Genomic DNA, 24019 nt, shown 5'->3' on the forward strand with positions numbered 1-24019 from the left:
ATAGACTGATGAGTTTCAGAAGAAAGTTATTTGTTTCTGGCCATTTTGAGCCTGTAATCGAACCAACAAATGCTGATGCTCAAGATACTCAACTAGTCTAAAGGCCAGTTTTATTGCTTCTTTAATCAGAACAACAGTTTTCAGCTGTGCTAACATAATTGCAAAAGGGTTTTCTAATGATCAATTAGCCTTTTAAAATGATAAACTTGGATTAGCTAACACAACGTGCCATTGGATCACAGGAGTGATGGTTGCTGATAATGGGCCTCTGTACACCTATGTAGATATTCCTTTTTTTTTCTCAAATCTGCCATTTCCAGCTACAATAGTCATTTACAACATTAACAATGTCTACACTGTATTTCTGATCAATTTTATGTTATTTTAATCGACAAATTTGCTTTTCATTCAAAAACAAGGACATTTCTAAGTGACCCCGAACTTTTAAACGGTGGTGTACATATACAGTTGAAGTCGGAAGTTTCCATACACCTTAGCCAAATACATTTAAACTCAGTTTTTCACAATTCATGACATTTAATCCGAGTAAAAAATCCCTGTCTTAGGTCAGTTAGGATCACCACTTTATTTTAAGAATGTGCAATGTCAGAATGATTCATTTCAGCTTTTATTTCTATCATCACATTCCCAGTGGGTCAGAAGTTTACATACACTCAATTAATATTTGGTAGCATTGCCTTTAAATTGTTTAACTTGGGTCAAACATTTAGGTTAGCCTTCCACAAGCTTCCCACAATAAGTTGGGTGAATTTTGGCCCATTCCTCCTGACAGAGCTGGTGTAACAGAGTCAGGTTTGTAGGCCTTGCTCGCACATGCTTTTTCAGTTCTGCCCACAAATGTTCTATAGGATTGAGGTCAAGGCTTTGTGATGGCCACTCCGATACCTTGACTTTGTTGTCCTTAAGCCATTTTGCCACAACTTTGGAAGTATGCTTGGGGTCATTGTCCATTTGGAAGACCCATTTGCGACCAAGATTTAACTTCCTGACTGATGTCTTGAGATGTTGCTTCGGCTTGCGAACATCCCCCTTTTTCCTCCAAACATAACGATGATCATTATGGCCAAACAGTTCTATTTTTGTTTAATCAGACCAGAGGACATTTCTCCAAAAAGTATGATCTTTGTCCCCATGTGCAGTTGCAAACTGTAGTCTGGCTTTTTTCTGGCAGTTTTGGAGCAGTGGCTTCTTCCTTGCTGAGTGGCCTTTCAGGTTATGTCGATATAGGACTTGTTTTACTGTGGAAATAGATACTTTTGTACCGGTTTCCTCCAGCATCTTCACAAGGTCATTTGCTGTTGTTCTGGGATTGATATGCACTTTTCGCACCAAAGTACGTTCATCTCTAGGAGACAGAACGCGTCTCCTTCCTGAGCGGTATGACAGCTGCGTGGTCCCATGGTGTTTATACTTGCGTACTATTGTTTGTACAGATGAACGTGGTACCTTCAGGCGTTTGGAGATTGCTCCCAAGGATGAACCAGACTTGTGGAGGTCTACAATTTTTGTCGGCCTTGTCTGATTTCATTTGATTTTCCAATGATGTTAAGCAGAGGCACTGAGTTTGAAGGTAGGCCTTGAAATACTTCGACAGGTACACCTACAATTGACTCAAATGATGTCAATTAACTCAATTAGCCTATCAGAAGGTTCTAAAGCCATGACATAATTTTCTGGAATTTTCCAAGCTGTTTGAAGGCACAGTCAACTTTGTGTATATAAACTTCTGACCCACTGGAATTGTGATACAGTGAATCATAAGTGAAATAATCTGTTAACAATTGTTGGAAAAATGCCATGTGTCATGCACAAATTAGATGTCCTAACTGACTTGCAAAAACTATAGTTTGTTATCAAGAAATTTGTGGAGTGGTTGAAAAATGTGTGTTAATGACTCCAACCTAAGTGTTTGTAAACTTCCGACTTCAACTGTAGGTAGGGGTGAAGTATTGTCTAAAGTTGTGTTGGTCTCATGGAAGTATTGACTGGTCCAGTTCTAGGGAGGTGTTGCAGACTTTACTTTCCATAGAGGACAATGCTATGATATCATCAAACATATCCTGTCGGTGTATTTAGGCACTGTGATATACAGACATTAGCTGCTAATAATTGTGCACCCATCTTCTTGTGGCCACTAGTCAAAGGTAATGCCTCCACCCGTTTCCTTCTGTGAGTACCATTTTTCTATACCATTTTTCCTATTGTCATGTGGTCATGAAAAAGTTTTTAACCAATAATATGTAGCACCATATAATGACTAGTATGTGCCACCAGATGGAGACAGTGATCATTGGTGCTTATGAAACATCATTTTCATTATGAAACACTAACTACAAAGTCAGATTTCAAAGTCAAAATTGGCACCCAAACTAATTTTTTTGTTGCTTTTTGGTATTCATATAAGGTTAGGATTAGGAATACGGTTGGCAGTGTGGTTAGGGTTAGGTTTAAAATAACATTTTAAGAAGATAAATTGAAATGGGCGGGGTTTATGACTTAGTAGGTATAGCAGCTATTGACGACCCTTTGGCAGGCGTGGCTCCTTGCGTGTAAAACAGCTCCCGACGTCATCGGACAGAGTGTTGTTGAAAACCAAGCAGTGTGAGAACGAGACCAGAGAAACTTCAATTGGTAAACAAACGATATTTGAAGACCAATAACTGCACGGAATGTGCATCGTTTAAGTAGGTAGCTAGCTAGCCAGCTTGCTTATGCCAGCTTCGCTGGACTGTTGTAGCATGCGCATCCTCCATCAGTTATCCACAACTAACGTTAGCTGGTTAGCTAGCCACAGACGGTCTGGATAATAATCAGACAAGTTTGACCTTGATCTCTTTTCGCTGCTAATCAGAGAGAAAGTAGAGACGTTATCACGCTGTGGACGCTGCCAAATAAAAGGGTATTAGAAGTAGAGCATGGCTCATTTTTGTTTGTGTGAAAATGCTCTATCTGCTCTGAGTAAGGTAACGATTGGTTCTAGCTACCTTCTAGTGTTCGATCAGAAAGTTGTCTAACCACAAAATTGCATTGCTTTTTGAAGGAAGCCTGCAAATTGTTGCACACTTGTTGAAAGTAAGTAAGCTATAGTTTTGTCAATCAAATCATATCAATGTTGAAGCTCACAGATATTATTTTATCTTATTCATTTTCACTAAGTTTGTTTTAACCATTGGTAAATGTTGATTCATGTAGGTATGTCAAAGAGACCTCTATCCACTTTTTGATAGGGTAACCAATCCAAAGTGATCATGCCATATAGCACCCAGCTAATTGGCTTATGACCTTTACAGTGACTGCTTATAGCAGTGAGTAGGTCTATAGTATAGCTATGATTCCTGGGAAAAAAAGAGGGTAGAGGTACCTCACCTGACTTGTTGCTAGATAGTCAGACCATAGTTCTTATTTAACAAAGACTGGCAATGGCTGTGGCTGTGCATACAGTGTCAGTGGGTCTTTGCATTACATGAGCTGTGATGCAACATGGACCCACCCCCAGCCCCTGGTTTGATAAAGAGGGAAAATATAGATGGAATGGTAGTCCTAGGTTATATTACAATGATTCACTTGAACAGACAGATGGTTGTGCTGTCTTTTGTTTGTTAAGTATCCTCTCAGCTGTTGTAGTCTTATGTGTTGTTGTCCATGGTTTCAGACAGGCTCTTGAGTGGCCCTCCTGTTTTTCCTCTTGTCAAGGGCAGCTGACTACAAGCTGAACGAAAGTGATGCCTCGGGCTATGAGCATTTTATATCTACTCTTCTCTGTTGGTTAGCTTAGTATCTGTTCAGTCATGTTTAGAAAGTTATTTTCCTTCTGTTCGGTCAAAGTGGAATGGGATGTTTTCAGGTAAGGAATGTTTGTTCATTTTTAATGGCTGAGACTATTTGGACTTTTATTCATTTCAACTTCTTGGCATTGATCTTTATGCTCATGATAGGCTATATTTTGGTTGTTCATATTCATAATACAATATAGTTTTGTCTAAATGTCTGGTCTCTTTAGATCTCTTGAGGACTGATTGTTATAGGACAACGTTTTTGTTTCATTAGAATATTCATTTTATTTTCCTGCTCTTCATTTTCATGTTTTGTTTTGAAGTTGGCGCGCAACTAGAGATGAAAGCCTGGTGATTCTAATTTGATCTCATGTGGGGCGGCAGGTAGCCTAGTGTTTAGAACGTTGGACTAGTAACGGAAAGGTTGCAAGATCGAATCCCCGAGCTGACAAGGTAAAAATCTGTTGTTCTGCACATGAAGAGGGCAGTTAATCCACTGTTCCTAGGCCGTCATTGAAAATATGAATTTGTTCTTAACTGACCTGCCTAATTAAATAAAGGTAAAAAAATCAAAACCGTGATGATAGTCAAAAGTAGCCTACACAGACAGAGCTTAGTGTGGTAGCCCTCTCTACCCCCCCCCCACCCCATCTTATATAAATAGATCTCCGCTGATCATGTTTCACCGCCTCACCAAATACACCAAGCTCTACCATCCATCCAATCCGCTGTCAATCTGGGACCCGAAAGGAAATCTTATTTGATTCCAGTGATAGGCTAGGCCAACATGTCTCTTCCTTTCCCCTTCCCAGATTCAGAGGGTCTAAGATGGACACTGTTATCCGCCGATGCCCCTTCCTGACTATGGTGCCCCGGGCTTTCCTGCAGCTGGCAGGGAAGTCATCCCTGGTTGGCTATGCCCTGAAGTGCCCTGTGATGATGGACCTGGCCTCACACCCTCTGGCCAGAGCCCTCTCTTCAGTCTCAGTGTCCACACCAACAAACGATGGTGAGCACATTAGTTCCCCATAGTCATTTATTATAAATGGTTTTAGATGGGCTATGTTATGGATTTTTTGCATAGAGGAGCAATGTTGTGCTATTTTACTAATCTAGCTTGGGGCTATTGTTCTTAATCAAATTACTGTGCAAATGTGACTGGTAACTCACCCATACAAATAGTCATAAATGTAACGTATTAGGGCTGTGAAGAATCTTACACTCAACAGTATTTATGCTCAACAGCATTTATTTTATTTTCATATTTTCCTCAGTGCCCAAATAGGCCTAAATAATTTAATAAAAGACAGATTCATGTATTTAAGTTAATCAAATATAAATCCTCCTCTTGTTGTTGCTGTAGAGTCAGAGAAGGGGGTCCAGCTGCCCCCGGGCCACCCCATGCCCCCTGTTGGCCAGCCTGTGGGCTCCAAATGCCCCTTCCTGGCGGCTGAGATGGTGCAGAAGAACACCAGCGTGGTGAGGGAGGCCTGCATCGAGCTGTCAGAGGACGTACAGGACAGGAGCACAGCCCACACAGGTAAACATGTGACCTGTCTTTGACCTTCTCCACTCAGTTGTGTAAGCAGAGGTCAGTTGTGTGTGTTAATAAAGCTTGTTATGGATAGTCACCTTTCAAGGAATTTGTCATAGTGAAAATGTGTCATAGAAGGAGTCTAGTTGATCACTCTTTAACAGTGTTTATCCCCCTTTACTGATACAGAGAAGTCCCAAGTGGATCCCACTGTGGTGGACCTGATCAACGCTGACAGGGCTGACCTAGGCACCCTGAAGAACATGCTGAAACAGCGCCCCCCCAAGGTTTCTCACTTACTGCAAGACAACCTGCCCAAAGGTAAGCACCTGCTCACATGTATCCTCTTACACTTAGGGCAATGTTTCTTCTAAGCTGCGTGCGTAGAGAAGCACGAGATTCTACTTCCCTTAACTTTCTAGCATTTTCCCTGTTAATTAACACTGTCAACGTTTCCCTTTACTGTGGGAATTGTGATCGAATCAACGCAATATTAGCCACTTTCAATGCAACATACTGAAAGAAAACGAACTATACAAGACTTAGTATACAAAACTAGCGCTGCAAGATATTTTGTTGTAGGCAGAATGCAGCGGAGACTATGATTCTATTGTATTGACAGGCACCACTCAGGCCCATACTCTACACAAACCGCTGCGCCATAACCAATCAGAGCTGCAGTAGGCCTATATGCAAATAGACCATTGCCAACAAATGTTGGCCATTCACTTTGAACTGGACTGTTTTACAGCATGAGCGGTTGCGTTGGTTTTGAGATCAAAGCGAGAGCTCCATGTACTGTAGCCACAAGTGCACATTTGTTCATATTCTTTGCTTGTTAGTGAGTTATTAGCCAAAGCTAATTTGTAGTAGCAATGTGGGAGTTATTGCTTCCTACAAGAGCACAAAACGTGTACATTTCCAGCTGTCTTTGAAAAGCGAGTCACGTAAAGATATATATATTTTTATGTCTTAAAGGGAAAGTGTTGTATTTTGAGACAGATTTGAATAAGCTAAGTAGCCAATAGGCAGAGGGTGGCATAATTTGTCTGATTCTTTGTAATAATGGTATGGCAATAATAATTTATTTTATTTTGTAAAGTTGTTTCTTGAATCAAACAACACAACAAAATGTTCAGTCACCTCCTTGTCTCAAGGACAAGTGGAGAAACAGGTTAATGTCAAGCCCTGCATCTTTAAACACCACACATTGGCTGCTACTGTAGGCTGAGTTATATCAAACTGCTATTTTCATGTTCAAATGTTATGTGATGCATTTTCTCCATAGTTTTTTATTGTAGGCCACTCTGGTAAGCCTATATGATGATCAAATAGCCACAGTAGCCTACTTGGTCACTGTTAAAACTGTAACTTAAAGCTGGCACACCCTCCAGTCTTCACAGTAAACATGCGCCGGAAGTTGCACAGAATTTTCACAACGTTCAAGTTTGCGCTCAGCAGAATTAGAGGGAACATTTCCTGGGGCTACATATTATATTTTTGTATAATGATTGTTTAGGTACCCCTGATTTTTAGAAAGAGGCTGCATCCAAACTACAGTCACAAAACCTTACACATCGTATTTATTTTTGCAGCATCTGCCAACTTCCACTACGACAAGTTCTTTGAGAAGAAGATCGATGCCAGGAAAAAGGATCACAGCTACCGGGTGTTTAAGACAGTGAACCGGCGCGCCACGTCCTTTCCCATGGCAGACGACTACTCTGAGTCGCTCCTCATCAAGAGAGACGTTTCTGTGTGGTGCAGCAACGACTACCTGGGCATGAGCCGACACCCCCGCGTCAACCAAGCCATCATGTGTGTGGGGCATTCAGGTCACAGGAAATTTAGATGGCTGATTAAGGAGGATTATGGTTTAAGATGGAATGGAGGTTGAATAGATGGGCAGAGATCCTAGCCTTAGGCATGCAGTTATAACACTATTTATCTTAGAAATGTGGAGGTCCACTCATAGTTTTCCAAAGAAGACAATTTCTTATCAAAGGCCTCTTCTCTTTCTTTAGGGATACATTACAGAGGCACGGGGCAGGAGCTGGAGGAACACGGAACATCTCAGGGACCAGTAAGTTCCATGTGGACCTGGAGTACGAGCTGGCCGACCTGCATGGCAAAGACGCTGCGCTGCTCTTCACTTCCTGCTTCGTGGCCAATGACTCCACGCTATTCACTCTGGCTAAGATGCTACCAGGTACTGATACGGATTCTGAAACGACTGACTCAAACATAGTAGTTTTTCATACACTTCTTCATTCCATGTTCTATAGTAGCTAAAAAATGACTGATTCTCCACTTTACATCATATTACATGCTAATGGACAAAATTATCTCTAAATGATCTGTATAAAAACAACAAAATGTTTTCCTGTTCCCAGGTTGTGAGATCTACTCCGATGCAGGGAACCATGCATCGATGATCCAGGGTATAAGGAACAGCGGGGCCAAGAAGTTCATCTTCCGTCACAACGACGTCAACCATTTACGAGAGCTGCTACAGAAGTCTGACCCTGCCACCCCCAAGATTGTGGCCTTTGAGACCGTGCACTCCATGGATGGTGGGTTTACGTTTTGTTGCAGATTTTTGATTGTTATTTTAAAATTGAAACATAGAGACAGAATTAGAACCAAAAATACGTAAAGAAAGCACTTTTCCTGATGTGTACTGCATATACAAAACTTGCCTGTTATCCAATCTGATTGTGGGAATCTAAAGGAGGTTGTATTGTGGTTGTTTTCTAGGCGCTGTGTGTCCTTTGGATGAGATGTGTGACGTGTCCCATGAGTTTGGGGCCATTACGTTTGTGGACGAGGTACATGCTGTTGGCTTGTATGGGGCCAGGGGAGGCGGCATCGGCGACAGGGACGGCGTCATGCACAAGATGGACATAATCTCAGGAACTCTTGGTAAGATGACTTGGGGCTAGCTTATAATGATAAGATGTCATTGCTATAGCACCTTTGTAGGTAATTGTCTTACACTCCCCCCACCCCCTTCAAATTAATATTGTTATGTTCAAATATTTAACTCACCCAGACCATCAGATCAATTTAAAACATCTTTATCTGGTTTATACCTTACCTCGTATATTCATTCCCCCATCCAGGTAAGGCATTTGGCTGTGTGGGCGGCTACATCGCCGGTACCAACGCCCTGGTGGACACTGTGCGCTCCTACGCAGCAGGCTTCATCTTCACTACCTCCCTGCCACCCATGCTGCTGGCCGGGGCCCGGGAGTCCATCCACACCTTGAAGGGGGAGGAGGGCCGTGTGCTGCGCAGGAAACACCAGAGGAACGTCAAGCTACTTCGCCAGATGCTGATGGACTCGGGCCTGCCCGTTGTCTACTGCCCCAGCCACATCATCCCTGTCCGTGTAAGACAGGCCTGTTAATCAAGTTTTAAACCATGGAAACAAGAGAAGGGACATTCTATCAACAGTGGCTGTTATATTTCATGCTTAAAGAAAACATTTTCTAATTTATCACCTGAGGATTCATCTTTGACCCCTTGTTGCAGGTGGCGGACGCAGCCAAGAACACAGAGGTGTGTGACATTATGATGTCTCGCTACTACATCTATGTGCAGGCCATCAACTACCCCACTGTGGCTCGGGGAGAGGAGGTCCTCCGCATCGCCCCCACCCCACACCACACTCCCCAGATGATGCAGTACTTTGTCGGTAAGCACACGCCCCAATGAGTTTGTGGTTTTTAGCATGTAATAGATTTGGATGATTTTAACTTATTCAATGTTGCTAAAATGGCCTCCATTTGGTGGGATAAATCTGTCCATGCTGACTGCATTCAGAACTCAAGTCAGTATCTGCTATAGTGTTTACTTGTATGTTATTTAAAAAAATAAATAAAGTACAACTAAAATGTGATCCATTACATGTGAATGTGTTCCTGGCCACAGAACGTTTGGTGAAGGCCTGGAAGGAGGTGGGTCTGGAGCTAAAACCTCACTCGTCAGGGGAGTGTAACTTCTGCCAACAGCCTCTCCACTTTGAGCTGATGACTGAGAGAGAGAGGTCTTTCTTCACCGGCATGAGTCACATGATATCAGCCAGAGCCTAAAAGTTCATTATATACCCCTTCCCCATATCAAATCTCTATTTAAGATATTTATTCTCTTATCAATGTACAACTCCATCACCCTGTATGAAATATTCTCAATTACAAATAAATGTTTTGGGAAAGTTATACTTTTGCTATTGTATTTCTTGAGCAACTGTTCTGTTACTACACTTTATTTTGAAAAGACAAGGTCAGGGTTGACAGGGAAAATGATCTTTCTTATCACTTTGGCAACGTGGAAATGATGTAACATTGTCTCTCAACCAAATGTCAGCCTTGACAAACATTAAATATGCCCTTTGCTCTACTACACCTCACCAGAGTGATTCAGCAAATCTGAAACCACTGTCAGAACACACTTTTGAGAACTATTTTCTCTACGCATTTTAGTCTGAAATGGATGACATCCAATGTTTTTCAGAAGTTGCAACTGATTTGTCTGTCAGTAATTTTAGTCTTGGTCCATGTTAACCATGGGGTGTTCCTATTCCCCCAGTAATTCCATTGTGCCATTACTTCAACTTTAATACAATTGCCCTCTTAACTGTGTTTTAACATGCTGAAAGATGTGGCATTGTGCCCCCTCATACAATCATTCTGCTTTGTGCCTTCAATATTTGCTCATTTAGCATAAGCTAAAGGCTCCCAGACGGGGCAGAACAAGCCACCGCTTGGATTTACTATACTCTGTTTTAACTGTTTTCATTTTAACTCATCTAGGTTTAGAGGGCTTCAAATGGAGAGTCAACCCTCCAGAACATTACACATCATTCATTGTTTAATGTGTGTGCACATGTTTTCTTTCAAAATCCCATAGGGTCTTTTTCAAATGGTAAACATGTGACATTATGAAATAGTGAAGCTTGAGGGGCAACATGCAATTTCCATTTGTTCCTTAGTACTTTTGCACATCATATTCATAAGGCCACTTGGTCATGAGTCCCTTTTATTACTTGGGTTCCATTTTGACATGCTATCAAAGTTTGAATAGCATTGTGAAAGTAGTAGCATATTACTATTGCCTTGTAGGTCAGTCATTGAGGTGTATTACTAACTGATCAGTACCTTCAACATGCCTTCTTTTGACCAGAGGGAGGAGCAGTGCATCTTATTTCCTAGACTTGTGTTTACTCTCATACTACAATCATTCCTCTTGTCTACTGTGTGTGCAGCAACTGCAATGTGCCACTAGATGGGGATAATACAACAGGATATTATGACTTTTTTTCTTAACTTGGTTTTGATGCTATGTCAATGTTTTGAAGGCATACCATAACATATAGACTGTTTTCTTATCAATAGTTCCAAATTGATAATGTCAATTTTTCAGGATATAAATGTTTAAGAAATAATGTCTGTCATCAGGTGACCACATTTTCTAGTGTAGGGTGGAAGCCGTTTAACAACGTGATGGTTAACGGGTAGGCACCATGAGCCAAAGGCCTTCGTCATTTCCAATATGTTACATTAATGAGGAGAAAAAACACATCTCTATTATTTACGAGGGTTAGCTACACACTTAACATCTTCACATGAAAAGAGTTTGTGCACGAATGGCGTGCGTGAGGTGGTTCAAAGCAGCGCTCTCAAACATGCAAAGTCAGTATCCAGGCAAATCAAAGATATATCCTGCTGTTCCTAAGAAAGCGAGAGAGAGAATGAGAGTATTATGCACACACACACGCTCGTTATCTCAAGCACAAATACACACTCATCAGTGGTGGTCCTGGGGATTCTTTCCACTGCAATCATCGTCTTTGTAATCCTCTGTGATTATAACAAAACACATCCTGTGCTTCCTTTTCAGAAAGAAAGAGAGCCAGAGATGTCTTCTGGCAGGACAAACATGTAGGCCAGGCCAGTGTTTCTGACAAGGTTAGTGGCTAAGATAATCAGGGCCTTAGCATTATATGAATGTAACATTCACTACACTATGGCTCTGATCACAGATGATGAATCCCATAATGACAGGGTAAAATCAGAGGGTAGGGGACGGGTGGCTATAGGCTATGTTCGAGGGAGAGCGAGAGGAAGGAACATCCGCAGACAGCATACTGCACACAGATAATTGGATGGAATTCTATTAAAAATGATCAAAGGAAAGCAGCCAATTTAAATGATTTTTCCCCCACCAACAACCCCTTTTCAAAACCCGCATGAGTCACACTTTATTTGGATATTCCCATATAGATGATCTACAGATGGTTATACTATCAACAAACTATATGTTGATAAGCAACTGCTAACTAAGTTAGGTTTAGAATAAGTGTAGGGGTTATGGTTAGGATCAAGGCTAAGGTTAGGGGGTTTAGGCTTAGTGGATAGTTGAAATGTTGTTGACAGTTATCGAACATTTACAGAACATCTACAAAACATCTACTTGGGACTATCCAAATAGTGTTTCCCCAGCATGCCATGCTTTGAGACTGGAGAGGATGAGGTTCAATGGTGTTACAGGATGATATCATCTCAAATATTGTGTTTTGGCCAGCATCCACCTAAAAAGGTCAATAGGCTATCCTGTGGTCCTCAGTGTTTATTATCAAATCAAATCAAATTTTATTTGTCACATACACATGGTTAGCAGATGTTAATGCGAGTGTAGCGAAATGCTTGTGCTTCTAGTTCGACAATGCAGTAATAACCAACGAGTAATCTAACCTAACCTAACCCATATCATATGCAAATATTTACATTGATATGACCACACATGACCAAGAATAAAAACCATCACTGCATACAAATAAGAAAAGAGCAGGTAGTGGGCTGCAATAATTATGTTGCATAGCCTACATATTAAACATAATTAACGAGTGAAAAAAAACTGTTTTGATCATTCAAAGATTGATAGAATAATGCATTTTCTGTATACCTAATTTAATAATAAAATAACATTAAAATAATAATACAATTATATAAAACACTTTCAAATAGGTTATTTATTATACAGTAATAGCCTAGAGGAGGGATTACAAACCAAATTTTTCAATCTCCATCTATGTCTTTAAATCCTGAAGCAAGCACCTCCCTCTCTTGAGTTGCTCCACTGTCAAGTACATTTCCTCTGCATCGGAATGACAAAGGGACAATGTGCTCCAAGTAGTGCGACTGTCAGTGTCGAATAGTTCGTGTTAATGTCTGCTGTTATTATTGCATAGGAACAAATGCAGGAGTTGCTTACTTGGGCGTGTATATGTGGTTAGAGGGAAATCAACGCTCCCGCTCAAACCGGTAATTTGATACATTTAAAAAAAGAATTTGAACTTTGATGTTGGAGTTTACATGTTCCAGTGTTTCTCCTCGAAATAGTCATTCGTCGCTTGGTGTACAATGTAGCGTCATTTGTGTATTAGCCTACCTACATGAATGTAACATGATATTTAGTTCGATATGACTAATGTGACTGAAAGTAAAAGCGTAGAATGGCTCCAACTCGAGTTGGAATCCGGGGAAAGTTCGCTGCTTTTGTTGGACTGCCGATCGCACGAGCTTTACGAATCATCCCACATAGAAACGGCGATCAATCTGGCAATTCCAGCATTGATGCTGCGAAGGTTTAAGAAGGGCAACATACCCATCCGAACTATCATACCGAACCACGAAGACAAGGAGAAATTCGTTAGACGTTGCAATACAGATACAGCGATTCTGTACGATGAGTGCACTGTGGACTGGCAGGATGGGGCCACTGGCTCGGTTCTGGGACTACTTCTTCAGAAACTATGGGACGACGGATGTAAAGCATATTACTTGGAAGGCAAGTTACATTTTTGCCATTATATTGTTTTTTAATAGGATATGTAGGTTATTCCTTGTCTAACTTTCCGTGCACTGTATATAAAGTAGGGTTAAAATATATTTTAGACAAACAACTCAAATCAATCCATTTTAATTATATAGATAGTATTTACAATACAGCATAGTTTTGAAGGTAGCCCACATCTATTGTCTCTCAAACTTGAGAAGTAGTGTGACTGAGAATCTCAATTAAAATTCCAAAATGGCTACGCCATGTTTTGCTACTGTTGGAAAAAGGCATGTATTTCATGAATGTTCTGCTGTGAAGGAAATAACTATTGCCCATACAGTTTTCAGTAATGGTATAGATAGCATACAATTGTTATTGAGTCAGTCCTATTCACATGTTATTAACATGTTGTTCATAGTAAACAAAACGTAGTACAGAGCCTATTACTTAATTTGACCACTTGTCAGTCATTATATTTAAACTCTAACGAATAATATTTGACCCCAATCTCTGTTTTGTTGTTACAGTTTTAATAATAATAATAATTATATGAAAATAATGCTTGGCTGAGATACACAGGACATCACATACACAATTTTATAACTCCTTGGTGTTTTTGATCTCAGGGGGATTTGGGAAGTTTCAGACCGAGTACCCAGAGCACTGTGAAACCCTCCTGGACAGCTCCTGTCCCAGCTCCTCTCCCCCGCTCTCCGTCCTAGGCTTCAGAAGTCTCCGGATCAGTTCCGACCTCTCAGATGGTGAATCGGACCGTGAGCCGAGCAGCGCCACCGAGTCTGAGGAGAGCCCCCTTCCCAACATCCAACCTGCCTTCCCAGTCCAGATCCTCCCCTTCCTTTACCTGGGCTGTGCCAAAGACTCCACCAACCTGGACGTGCTGGGCCAGTACAATATCAAGTACATCCTGAACGTCACGCCTAATCTCCCCAACATGTTTGAACATGACGGCCTCTTTACGTACAAGCAGATCCCCATCTCGGACCACTGGAGTCAGAACTTGTCCCAGTTCTTTCCAGAGGCCATATCCTTCATCGGTGAGTAGCTGACTTACTGTGTGGGGGAGAACATGATATGTCACATTGTGTTCCAAAAATTACTATATGTGGAGAACGAAGCCTGTAGGAAATGACACACGGGCATACCTAGTATATAATACACTTCTGTGAATTACAGTGAGAAAGAGGAAGTTGTTTGCTGTCCACCTAATGTTCTTGTTGTATTTTAGTCATATTTGTATTATGATTTTAATCATTGTTACCGCTAAGTTCCTGGTATACCCAGTGGTATTGCTCATCACTGAAACCCCCTTGTGTGATGAAGCTATGGCTTTTACTTTTATTTTCACATCTGGTTACAAATGTCACAAGTCAACATAACTGTCTATTGGTGTCTTCATTTTTATTTTTTTCTCTCTATAAAAATATATATATACACTGCTCAAAAAAATAAAGGGAACACTTAAACAACACAATGTAACTCCAAGTCAATCACACTTCTGTGAAATCAAACTGTCCACTTAGGAAGCAACACTGATTGACAATAAATTTCACATGCTGTTGTGCAAATGGAATAGACAAAAGGTGGAAATTATAGGCAATTAGCAAGACACCCCCAATAAAGGACTGATTCTGCAGGTGGTGACCACAGACCACTTCTCAGTTCCTATGCTTCCTGGCTGATGTTTTGGTCACTTTTGAATGCTGGCGGTGCTCTCACTCTAGTGGTAGCATGAGACGGAGTCTACAACCCACACAAGGGGCTCAGGTAGTGCAGCTCATCCAGGATGGCACATCAATGCGAGCTGTGGCAAGAAGGTTTGCTGTGTCTGTCAGCGTAGTGTCCAGAGCATGGAGGCGCTACCAGGAGACAGGCCAGTACATCAGGAGACGTGGAGGAGGCCGTAGGAGGGCAACAACCCAGCAGCAGGACCGCTACCTCCGCCTTTGTGCAAGGTGGAGCACTGCCTGAGCCCTGCAAAATGACCTCCAGCAGGCCACAAATGTGCATGTGTCTGCTCAAACGGTCAGAAACAGACTCCATGAGGGTGGTATGAGGGCCCGACGTCCACAGGTGGGGGTTGTGCTTACAGCCCAACACCGTGCAGGACGTTTGGCATTTTCCAAAGAACACCAAGATTGGCAAATTCGCCACTGGCGCCCTGTGCTCTTCACAGATGAAAGCAGGTTCACACTGAGCACATGAGCACATGTGACAGACGTGACAGAGTCTGGAGACGCCGTGGAGAACGTTCTGCTGCCTGCAACATCCTCCAGCATGACCGGTTTGGCGGTGGGTCAGTCATGGTGTGGGGTGGCATTTCTTTGTGGGGCCGCACAGCCCTCCATGTGCTCGCCAGAGGTAGCCTGACTGCGATTAGGTACCGAGATGAGATCTTTAGAGCCCTTGTGAGACCATATGCTGACACATGCACATTTGTGGCCTGCTGGAGGTCATTTTGCAGGACTCAGGCAGTGCTCCACCTTGCACAAAGGCGGAGGTAGCGGTCCTGCTGCTGGGTTGTTGTCCTCCTACGGCCTCCTCCACGTCTCCTGATGTACTGGCCTGTCTCCTGGTAGCGCCTCCATGCTCTGGACACTACGCTGACAGACACAGCAAACCTTCTTGCCACAGCTCGCATTGATGTGCCATCCTGGATGAGCTGCACTACCTGAGCCCCTTGTGTGGGTTGTAGACTCCGTCTCATGCTACCACTAGAGTGAGAGCACCGCCAGCATTCAAAAGTGACCAAAACATCAGCCAGGAAGCAAGGAACGAGAAGTGGTCTGTGGTCACCACCTGCAGAATCAGTCCTTTATTGGGGGTGTCTTGCTAATTGCCTATAATTTCCACCTTTTGTTTATTCCATTTGCACAACAGCATGTGAAATTTATTGTCAATCAGTGTTGCTTCCTAAGTGGACAGTTTGATTTCACAGAAGTATTATTGACTTGGAGTTACATTGTGTTGTTTAAGTGTTCCCTTTATTTTTTTGAGCAGTGTATATTGGTCCATCCACCACCTCTCTTCGGGTATGTATTGGTCAAAAAGAGAGCTGGACTGAAGTCCCTTGCTCGGCACAAGGGACAGTACCTGTGCTACTGATGAACTTCCTGGATCATTGTTAGTGTCATACAGTATGTCTGTTATTTAAGGATGGACAACAAATCTTTAAAAAAAACTTACAGCAGGGATCATCAGCTAGATTCAGCTGCGGGGTGATTTGTTTCTTGAGCACATGGACAGGGGGCCAGAACATGATTGCAAATAATTTGTAGTCTACAAATAGCCTGCTATTAGCCCAAACCTTGCTTACGTTTGTATAAGGTCACATACAATGCCTTCAGAAAGTATTCACACCCCTTGACTTTTTCCTCATTTTGTTGTGTTACAGCCTGAATTTAAAATTAATTGAATTTATATGTTTTGTCACAGGCCTACAGACAATACCCCATATTGTCAAAGTGGAATTATGTTTTTCTAAATTTGTACTAATTAATTAAAAATTAAATGCTGAAATGCCTTGAGTCAATATGTATTCAACCCCTTTGTTATATCAAGCCTAAATAAATTCAGGAGTAAAAATGTTCTTCACAAGTCATAATAAGTTGCATGGACTCACTCTGTGTGCAATGATAGTGTTTAACATTACTTTTGAATCACTACCTCATCTCTAGCCCACACATAAAATTATCTGTTAGGTCACTCAGTCAAGCAGTGAATTTCAAGCACTGATTCAACCACAAAGACCAGGAAGGTTTTCCAATGCCTCATAAAGAAGGGCACCTATTGGTAGATACATTTTTTTTTTTAAAGAAGCAGATACTGAATATCCCTTTGAGCATGGTGAAGTTGGTAATGACACTTTTCATGGTGTATCAATACACCCAGTCACTACAAAGATACAGGCGTCCTTCCTAACTCAGTTGCCGGAGAGGAAGGAAACCGCTCAGGTATTTCACCATGAGGCCAATGGTGACTTTACAGATTTTAATGGCTGTGATAGAAGAAGACTGAGGATGGATCAACAACATTGTAGTTACTCCACATTACTAATGAAAAGAAGGAAGTCTGTACAGAATAAAAAATATTCCAAAACATGCATCTTGTTTGCAACAAGGCTCTAAAACAAGGCTCTAAAATACTGTAAAAAATGTGGCAATTCAATTTTATTTTCCTGAATATAAAGTGTTATGTTGGGGCAAATCCAAACAACACATTACTGAGTACCACACTCCATATTTTCAAGCATAGTGGGGGCTGCATCATGTTATGGGTATGCTTGATTGTAATTGTTATGGGTATGCTTGCTTGTAATCATTAAGGACTGGGGAGTTTTCAGGATAAACAATAAACAATGTAGCTATGCACAGGCAAAATCCTAGAGGAAACCTTGTTGAGTCTGCTTTCCACCAGACACTGGGAAATTAATTCACCTTTCAGCAGGACAATAAACTAAAACACAATGCCAAATCTACACTGGATATGCTTACTAAGAAGACAGTGAATGTTCCTGAGTGACCGAGTTACAGTTTTGACTTAAATCTATTTGAAAATCTATGGCAAAACCTGAAAATAGTTGACTAGCAATTATCAACAACCAATTTGACAGAGCTTGAATAATTTTTGAAAAGAATAATAGTGGAAAAGCTCTTACCAAAAAAGATTCACATTTGTAATCGCTGCCGAAGGTACTTCTACTAAGTATTGACTCAGGGGTGTGAATACTTTCATTTTTAATACATTTGCAACATTATGGGGTATTGTGTGTAGATGGGTGAGGTAAAAAATATTATTTCCTCCAATATGAATACACAACAAAATGTGGAATAAGTCAAGGGGTATGAATACTTGCTGAAGGTATAACGTAAACTCACTCACTTTTGTACATCGCCTTGGTCCGTACAATTGACCTTATTTTAGCACACCAAAAACGTAATACTTCCAGATCAACTGTAATGTCAATACCATTGTAAAGCACAATTTCTCCCCTTTCCAACAAAATCAATGACATGACCTCCATGCTGCTCGTTTCTGCATGATTCAAGAAGGCATTGAGCTCCGTCGGGTCTTTTTAAAAATGGCGGGTGGGGAAGCGAAACTAATGCGTGATAGTGAGAAGGAGAGATGTCGTGTGGGAAAATGTCTTTTTTTCACTCGATCTGTCCAACCTATCACCTTATCGCCTCTAAAATGTCAATAAAACACTGTAAAGAGTTTATATAATGTGTCATTTGAAGGTTTGTGTCGAATTTGAATCGGGTTTTTAGGGCGGTGCTAAAGTGATCTTCAGAAGTAAACATTGTCTTTTGAGAGTCATGATCGCTTGCAGTGACGCCGCAAAAAATGACTAGGTATCCCCCCTTACCCCCGTCACTGTCCATTTCTTGTTTTTAAACGATGAGAGAAGTGCTACACCTGGTGGAGAGCGATTGTAAGACAGAAATAGTTGCTTTACGCATGCTGTACGTTATGGCATGACACGTCACGATTTATCGGAGGGTCAGTTTTTTCAACTTTTCTCCAATACTATAGAGCCATTACCATGTCGATCAACGCTTGAATAGAAACGTAGTTCACACCCCAGAGTTTGAAGTCAACACAGTCGCTACAGTCCCGTTAGTTTTCTTTGCAGCCTCGTTTGAATGTCGCGGTTGCGCACATTTGTACGGAATGGGGTGAGTTTACCTTATCTCTTTATTATGCATGGAAATCCTTTGGAGTATATTTCCAACAATAAACTTGGAGCTGATTTGCTGGTGTTTTTAGTCTTTTATGTCCCCCCAAAATGTAAATAATAATTTATTTATTTTGCTCAGAAAACTTGGGAGGGCCAAGTTGGGGAACCCTAACTTACAGAAACCCACAACAGCACCGGAAACCTTCTAGGTTATGTATGTTTGTACTAGTGGTGTTTCCAGGCTTGTTGTGCGATGGGGTTAGAGGTAGAGGAAGGAAACATGGCTTCCACTCTCTATGGCTGCCTGTGTTTGGTTATCAGGTCATGAGTCTAACTCTGATGTATCCTGGTTGTGGTGGAGTCCAGGGCGTTTCACCCTGCTGGGATTAACTCACTATAAATTTCCTTTGACAAATGGAGATGCCATTCAACAAAGATAAAAGTCTACTTACTGTCTCCCTTGATCCTCATGAGAAAACAATAAGAAGCAGGCCTACATGTTAGCTATTGTGTGTTGAACCTTATGAATACACTATCAAGCCCTTAGACCCCACGCCCTGAGAGTCTGAAGTCTATGTGTGATCTGATCATAAAACCAGTCTTATTTGACTCATATTGACCTTCTTCTTCACTTGTACATGTAGATGAGGCTCGGTCCAAGCAGTGTGGCGTCCTGGTACACTGTCTGGCTGGTATCAGCCGCTCTGTGACCGTTACCGTGGCCTACTTGATGCAGAGGCTCAACCTATCCCTCAATGACGCCTATGACTTTGTCAAGAGGAAGAAGTCCAACATCTCCCCCAACTTCAACTTCATGGGCCAGCTGCTGGACTTCGAGAGGACACTGGGGCTGCACAGCCCGTGTGACAACCGCTCCTCATCCAATGAGCAGCTCTACTTCACCACGCCGACCAATCACAACGTGTTCCAGTTGGACACTCTGGAGTCGACGTGAGGAGACGGAGAAGGCAGGGTTTGGCGGCCATGTTGCTTCATCAGTGTCTACATGGTCTTTTGTAGCCTGTCAGGAAAAGGAAAAGAGTCCTGGAAATGCAGCTGGTAGAGAGAGACTGAGGAGGCTCACCTGTCGTGCAAGTGATTTAAGTATGGATTTTTATAGCCCACGGTGCTCCCCAGTATGCTTTTAAAAAGTACATACTTTGTTTGGTCCACGCTCTGATGCCTTATCGTCTATAATAGTGAATGATGGTATGGTTATTGCAGGAAATGTCATCATTATGAGCTAACTCTAAGATGGTTTAACTGTTATTTCATATTCTCCAGCTGTCATGTGGATGTGTCAGTTGTTTTCCTAACAAATGTGGCTGATGCGTTGGTCTGAAGGAAGAGGTTGGCCATGGAGAATGGGAATCAATGTTTTCTGGGACCAAACAGAGATTTTTTTTGAATGGTACTTTTGCTGAGGAAATGGGGCTACTTTAAGTTGGCCTTGAAGACTAACGTTCCTGTTGATGAGTGTAACATTCCTATTGATGACTGTAACGTTCCTGTTGATGACTAACGTTCCTGTTGATGACTGTAACGTTCCTGTTGATGACTAACGTTCCTGTTGATGACTGTACCGTTCCTGTTGATGGCTGTAAACGTTCCTGTTGATTACTAACGTTCCTGTTGATGACTGTAACGTTCCTGTTGATGACTAACGTTCCTGTTGATGACTGTAACGTTCCTGTTGATGACTGTAACGTTCCTGTTGATGACAAACGTTCCTGTTGATGACTGTAACGTTCCTGTTGATGACTAACGTTCCTGTTGATGACTGTACCGTTCCTGTTGATGGCTGTAAACGTTCCTGTTGATGGCTGTAAACGTTCCTGTTGATTACTAACGTTCCTGTTGATGACTAACGTTCCTGTTGATGACTAACGTTCCTGTTGATGACTGTACCGTTCCTGTTGATGGCTGTAAACGTTCCTGTTGATGACTGTAACGTTCCTGTTGATGACTAACGTTCCTGTTGATGACTGTAACGTTCCTGTTGATGACTGTAAACGTTCCTGTTGATGGCTGTAAACGTTCCTGTTGATTACTAACGTTCCTGTTGATGACTAACGTTCCTGTTGATGACTAACGTTCCTGTTGATGACTGTACCGTTCCTGTTGATGGCTGTAAACGTTCCTGTTGATGACTGTAACGTTCCTGTTGATGACTAACGTTCCTGTTGATGACTGTAACGTTCCTGTTGATGACTGTAAACGTTCCTGTTGATGGCTGTAAACGTTCCTGTTGATTACTAACGTTCCTGTTGATGACTAACGTTCCTGTTGATGACTAACGTTCCTGTTGATGACTGTACCGTTCCTGTTGATGGCTGTAAACGTTCCTGTTGATGACTGTAACGTTCCTGTTGATGACTAACGTTCCTGTTGATGACTGTAACGTTCCTGTTGATGACTGTAACGTTCCTGTTGATGACTAACGTTCCTGTTGATGACTGTACCGTTCCTGTTGATGGCTGTAAACGTTCCTGTTGATGACTGTAACGTTCCTGTTGATGACTAACGTTCCTGTTGATGACTGTAACGTTCCTGTTGATGACTGTAAACGTTCCTGTTGATGGCTGTAACCTTCCTGTTGATGACTAACGTTCCTGTTGATGGCTGTAACCTTCCTGTTGATGACTAACGTTCCTGTTGATGACTGTAACGTTCCTGTTGAGGGCTGTAAACGTTCCTGTTGATGGCTGTAACCTTCCTGTTGATGACTAACGTTCCTGTTGATGACTGTAACGTTCCTGTTGATGACTGTAACGTTCCTGTTGATGACTGTAACGTTCCTGTTGATGGCTGTAACGTTCCTGTTGATGACTGTAACGTTCCTGTTGATGACTGTAACGTTCCTGTTGATGACAAACGTTCCTGTTAATGACTGTAACGTTCCTGTTGATTACTAACGTTCCTGTTGATGGCTGTAACGTTCCTGTTGATGGCTGTAACGTTCCTGTTGATGGCTGTAACGCTCCTGTTGATGGCTGTAAACGTTCCTGTTGATGGCTGTAAACGTTCCTGTTGATGGCTGTAACGTTCCTGTTGATGGCTGTAACGTTCCTGTTGATGGCTGTAACGTTCCTGTTGATGGCTGTAACGTTCCTGTTAATGACTGTAACGTTCCTGTTGATTACTAACGTTCCTGTTGATGGCTGTAACGTTCCTGTTGATGGCTGTAACGTTCCTGTTGATGACTGTAACGTTCCTGTTGATGGCTGTAACGTTCCTGTTGATGACTCTAACGTTCCTGTTGATTACTAACGTTCCTGTTGATGACGGTAACGCTCCTGTTGATTACTGTAACCTTCCTGTTGATGATTGTAATGTTCCTGTTGATGACTGTAACGTTCCTGTTGATTACTGTAACGTTCCTGTTGATTACTGTAACATTACTGTTGATGACTGTAACGTTCCTGTTGATGACTGTAACGTTCCTGTTGATGACTGTAACGTTCCTGTTGATGACTGTAACGTTCCTGTTGATGACTGTAACGTTCCTTTTGATGACTGTAACGATCCTTTGGATGACTAATGTTCCTGTCGATGACTAACGTTCCTGTCGATTACTGTAACATTCCTATTGATGACTAACGTTCCTATTGATGACTGTAACGTTCCTGTTGATGACTAACGTTCCTATTGATGACTGTAACGTTCCTGTTGATGACTGTAACGTTCCTGTTGATTACTGTAACGTTCCACGTTCCTGTTGATGACTAACGTTCCTGTTGATTACTGTAACATTTCTGTTGATGACTGTAACGTTACTGTTGATGACTGTGACATTCCTGTTGATGGCTGTAACGTTCCTCTTGATGACTGTAACGTTCCTGTTGATGACTGTAACATTCCTATTGATGACTGTAACGATCCTTTTGATGACTAATGTTCCTGTTGATGACTAACGTTCCTGTTGATGGCTGTAACGTTCCTGTTGATGACTGTAACGTTCCTATTGAGGACTGTAACGTTCCTGTTGATGGCTGTAACGTTCCTGTTGAGGACTGTAACGTTCCTGTTGATGACTGTAACGTTCCTGTTGATGACTGTAACGTTCCTATTGATGACTGTAACGTTCCTGTTGATGACTGTAACGTTCCTATTGATGACTGTAACGTTCCTGTTGATGACTGTTCTAAACGTCTTCATTTGCAGCTCTCTCTTGACATCAGAATGGAGTGATCTTGGAAAACAGTAGTTGACAAGTGCTACGTTATTTTCCCTACTTTGCTGTCATCTTCAGTGTAAACATTTGATCATGTAGGAACCTTTGTTGAACTGAGACAGGTCACCCTCTGCAAAATGTTAAAGATGAAACACCTATAGTTTTGTTTTGTAAAGCTCTTGTAAATTGTAATAATTATAATAGCATTGCATTGTCTGCATGTAATCAAGTTGAATTTCTGTTCTGTACCTCTTCTGCCTGTTGTTCCTCTGGCCTTTATCATACCTTCTAAGTTAACATAACACTTAACTGTCTTTAACCAAGGACCTGGGTATAGTATAGGATTGTCATATGCCGTGCTTGAAATTCATGACTTGTAGTTATGATCCATAATGGACATTTGAACCTTGTTTATTAAGTCATGGATAAGTCATGTATAGACACAATCTTCAGCCTGCAGCTACTCTTCCTTTAGCAGAACCATGTTAAGGGAAACATGCAGTGTGTTTTGATCCGTTCTGTTGTTGCCAGTAATGTCTCGGAACGAGTCGGCTCAAAGTTGAATGTTGTAGTGAATGAGAGAGAGGGAATGAAATGAAACGAGTCAAGATGATGCTAAATGTGTTCTTACCTCACGGAGAGACATTTTCAGGGATTTTATATAACACATCTGTATTTTGTTACAGCCTCTGAAATACATCAAAGGGCTGTGTTTATTTGGTATGTGTTTGTAAAATATGTACATAAGACTTGCTTGGTAACGGGGGACCTTTTCTCTGAATCATGAAGGATGTGAAGTTAAATTGACCCAATTACAGTATGTATAGTGTATGTAAAACTAAATGTACAAGACATTTATGTACAAGTTTATACAACAAATATATTGTATATTTTTTACCTTTAAATGTGCTATGTATTCTTGTGTTATTGTTACTGTTTTATTGTTATTCAGGTCTACTGCCATGCCAAAGCTTAGG

At 41.6% G+C, this 24019-nt stretch overlaps 2 protein-coding genes across 7 annotated transcripts; both read left to right on the plus strand.

Annotated features, from left to right (window-relative positions):
• Positions 1-2550: 2550 nt before the first annotated feature.
• LOC120061315 (5-aminolevulinate synthase, nonspecific, mitochondrial-like) lies at positions 2551-9548 on the plus strand. Of its 6 annotated transcripts, XM_039011037.1 has the most exons (12): positions 3123-3865; positions 4118-4247; positions 4607-4803; positions 5158-5334; positions 5518-5649; positions 6924-7146; positions 7353-7537; positions 7722-7901; positions 8086-8250; positions 8451-8719; positions 8863-9025; positions 9262-9548. In XM_039011037.1, the coding sequence occupies exons 3-12, from the start codon at positions 4623-4625 to the stop codon at positions 9420-9422; spliced, it is 1836 nt and encodes a 611-aa protein (XP_038866965.1). In that variant the 5' UTR covers positions 3123-3865; positions 4118-4247; positions 4607-4622; the 3' UTR covers positions 9423-9548. The 6 variants fall into 6 exon arrangements, with proteins under 6 accessions (XP_038866964.1, XP_038866963.1, XP_038866966.1 ...); XM_039011036.1 differs by lacking the exons at positions 3123-3865; positions 4118-4247 and adding an exon at positions 2551-2652; XM_039011035.1 differs by lacking the exons at positions 3123-3865; positions 4118-4247 and adding an exon at positions 2588-2705.
• Positions 9549-12491: 2943 nt separating this feature from the next.
• On the plus strand, positions 12492-23951 carry LOC120061316 (dual specificity protein phosphatase 7-like). The gene is made up of 3 exons (XM_039011039.1): positions 12492-13179; positions 13797-14225; positions 19513-23951. Exons 1-3 carry the CDS (start codon positions 12813-12815, stop codon positions 19821-19823), a joined length of 1107 nt encoding a protein of 368 aa, XP_038866967.1. The 5' UTR covers positions 12492-12812; the 3' UTR covers positions 19824-23951.
• The last annotated feature ends 68 nt before the right edge of the window (positions 23952-24019 follow it).

Source organism: Salvelinus namaycush, chromosome 16 (genome assembly GCF_016432855.1).
Source record: "Salvelinus namaycush isolate Seneca chromosome 16, SaNama_1.0, whole genome shotgun sequence".
NCBI classification, from domain to species: domain Eukaryota; kingdom Metazoa; phylum Chordata; class Actinopteri; order Salmoniformes; family Salmonidae; genus Salvelinus; species Salvelinus namaycush.

Excerpts from the sequence above, each read along its gene's own strand:
- LOC120061316 (XM_039011039.1), top strand. The coding sequence starts at position 12,813 with ATGACTAATGTGACTGAAAGTAAAAGCGTAGAATGGCTCCAACTCGAG. Across the intron at positions 13,180-13,796 it reads TAAAGCATATTACTTGGAAG|GGGGATTTGGGAAGTTTCAG; the intron begins GCAAGTTACATT and ends TTTTGATCTCAG. Across the intron at positions 14,226-19,512 it reads AGAGGCCATATCCTTCATCG|ATGAGGCTCGGTCCAAGCAG; the intron begins GTGAGTAGCTGA and ends TTGTACATGTAG.
- LOC120061315 (XM_039011033.1), top strand. The coding sequence starts at position 3,810 with ATGTTTAGAAAGTTATTTTCCTTCTGTTCGGTCAAAGTGGAATGGGAT. Across the intron at positions 7,538-7,721 it reads TCTGGCTAAGATGCTACCAG|GTTGTGAGATCTACTCCGAT; the intron begins GTACTGATACGG and ends TCCTGTTCCCAG. Across the intron at positions 9,026-9,261 it reads GATGATGCAGTACTTTGTCG|AACGTTTGGTGAAGGCCTGG; the intron begins GTAAGCACACGC and ends TCCTGGCCACAG.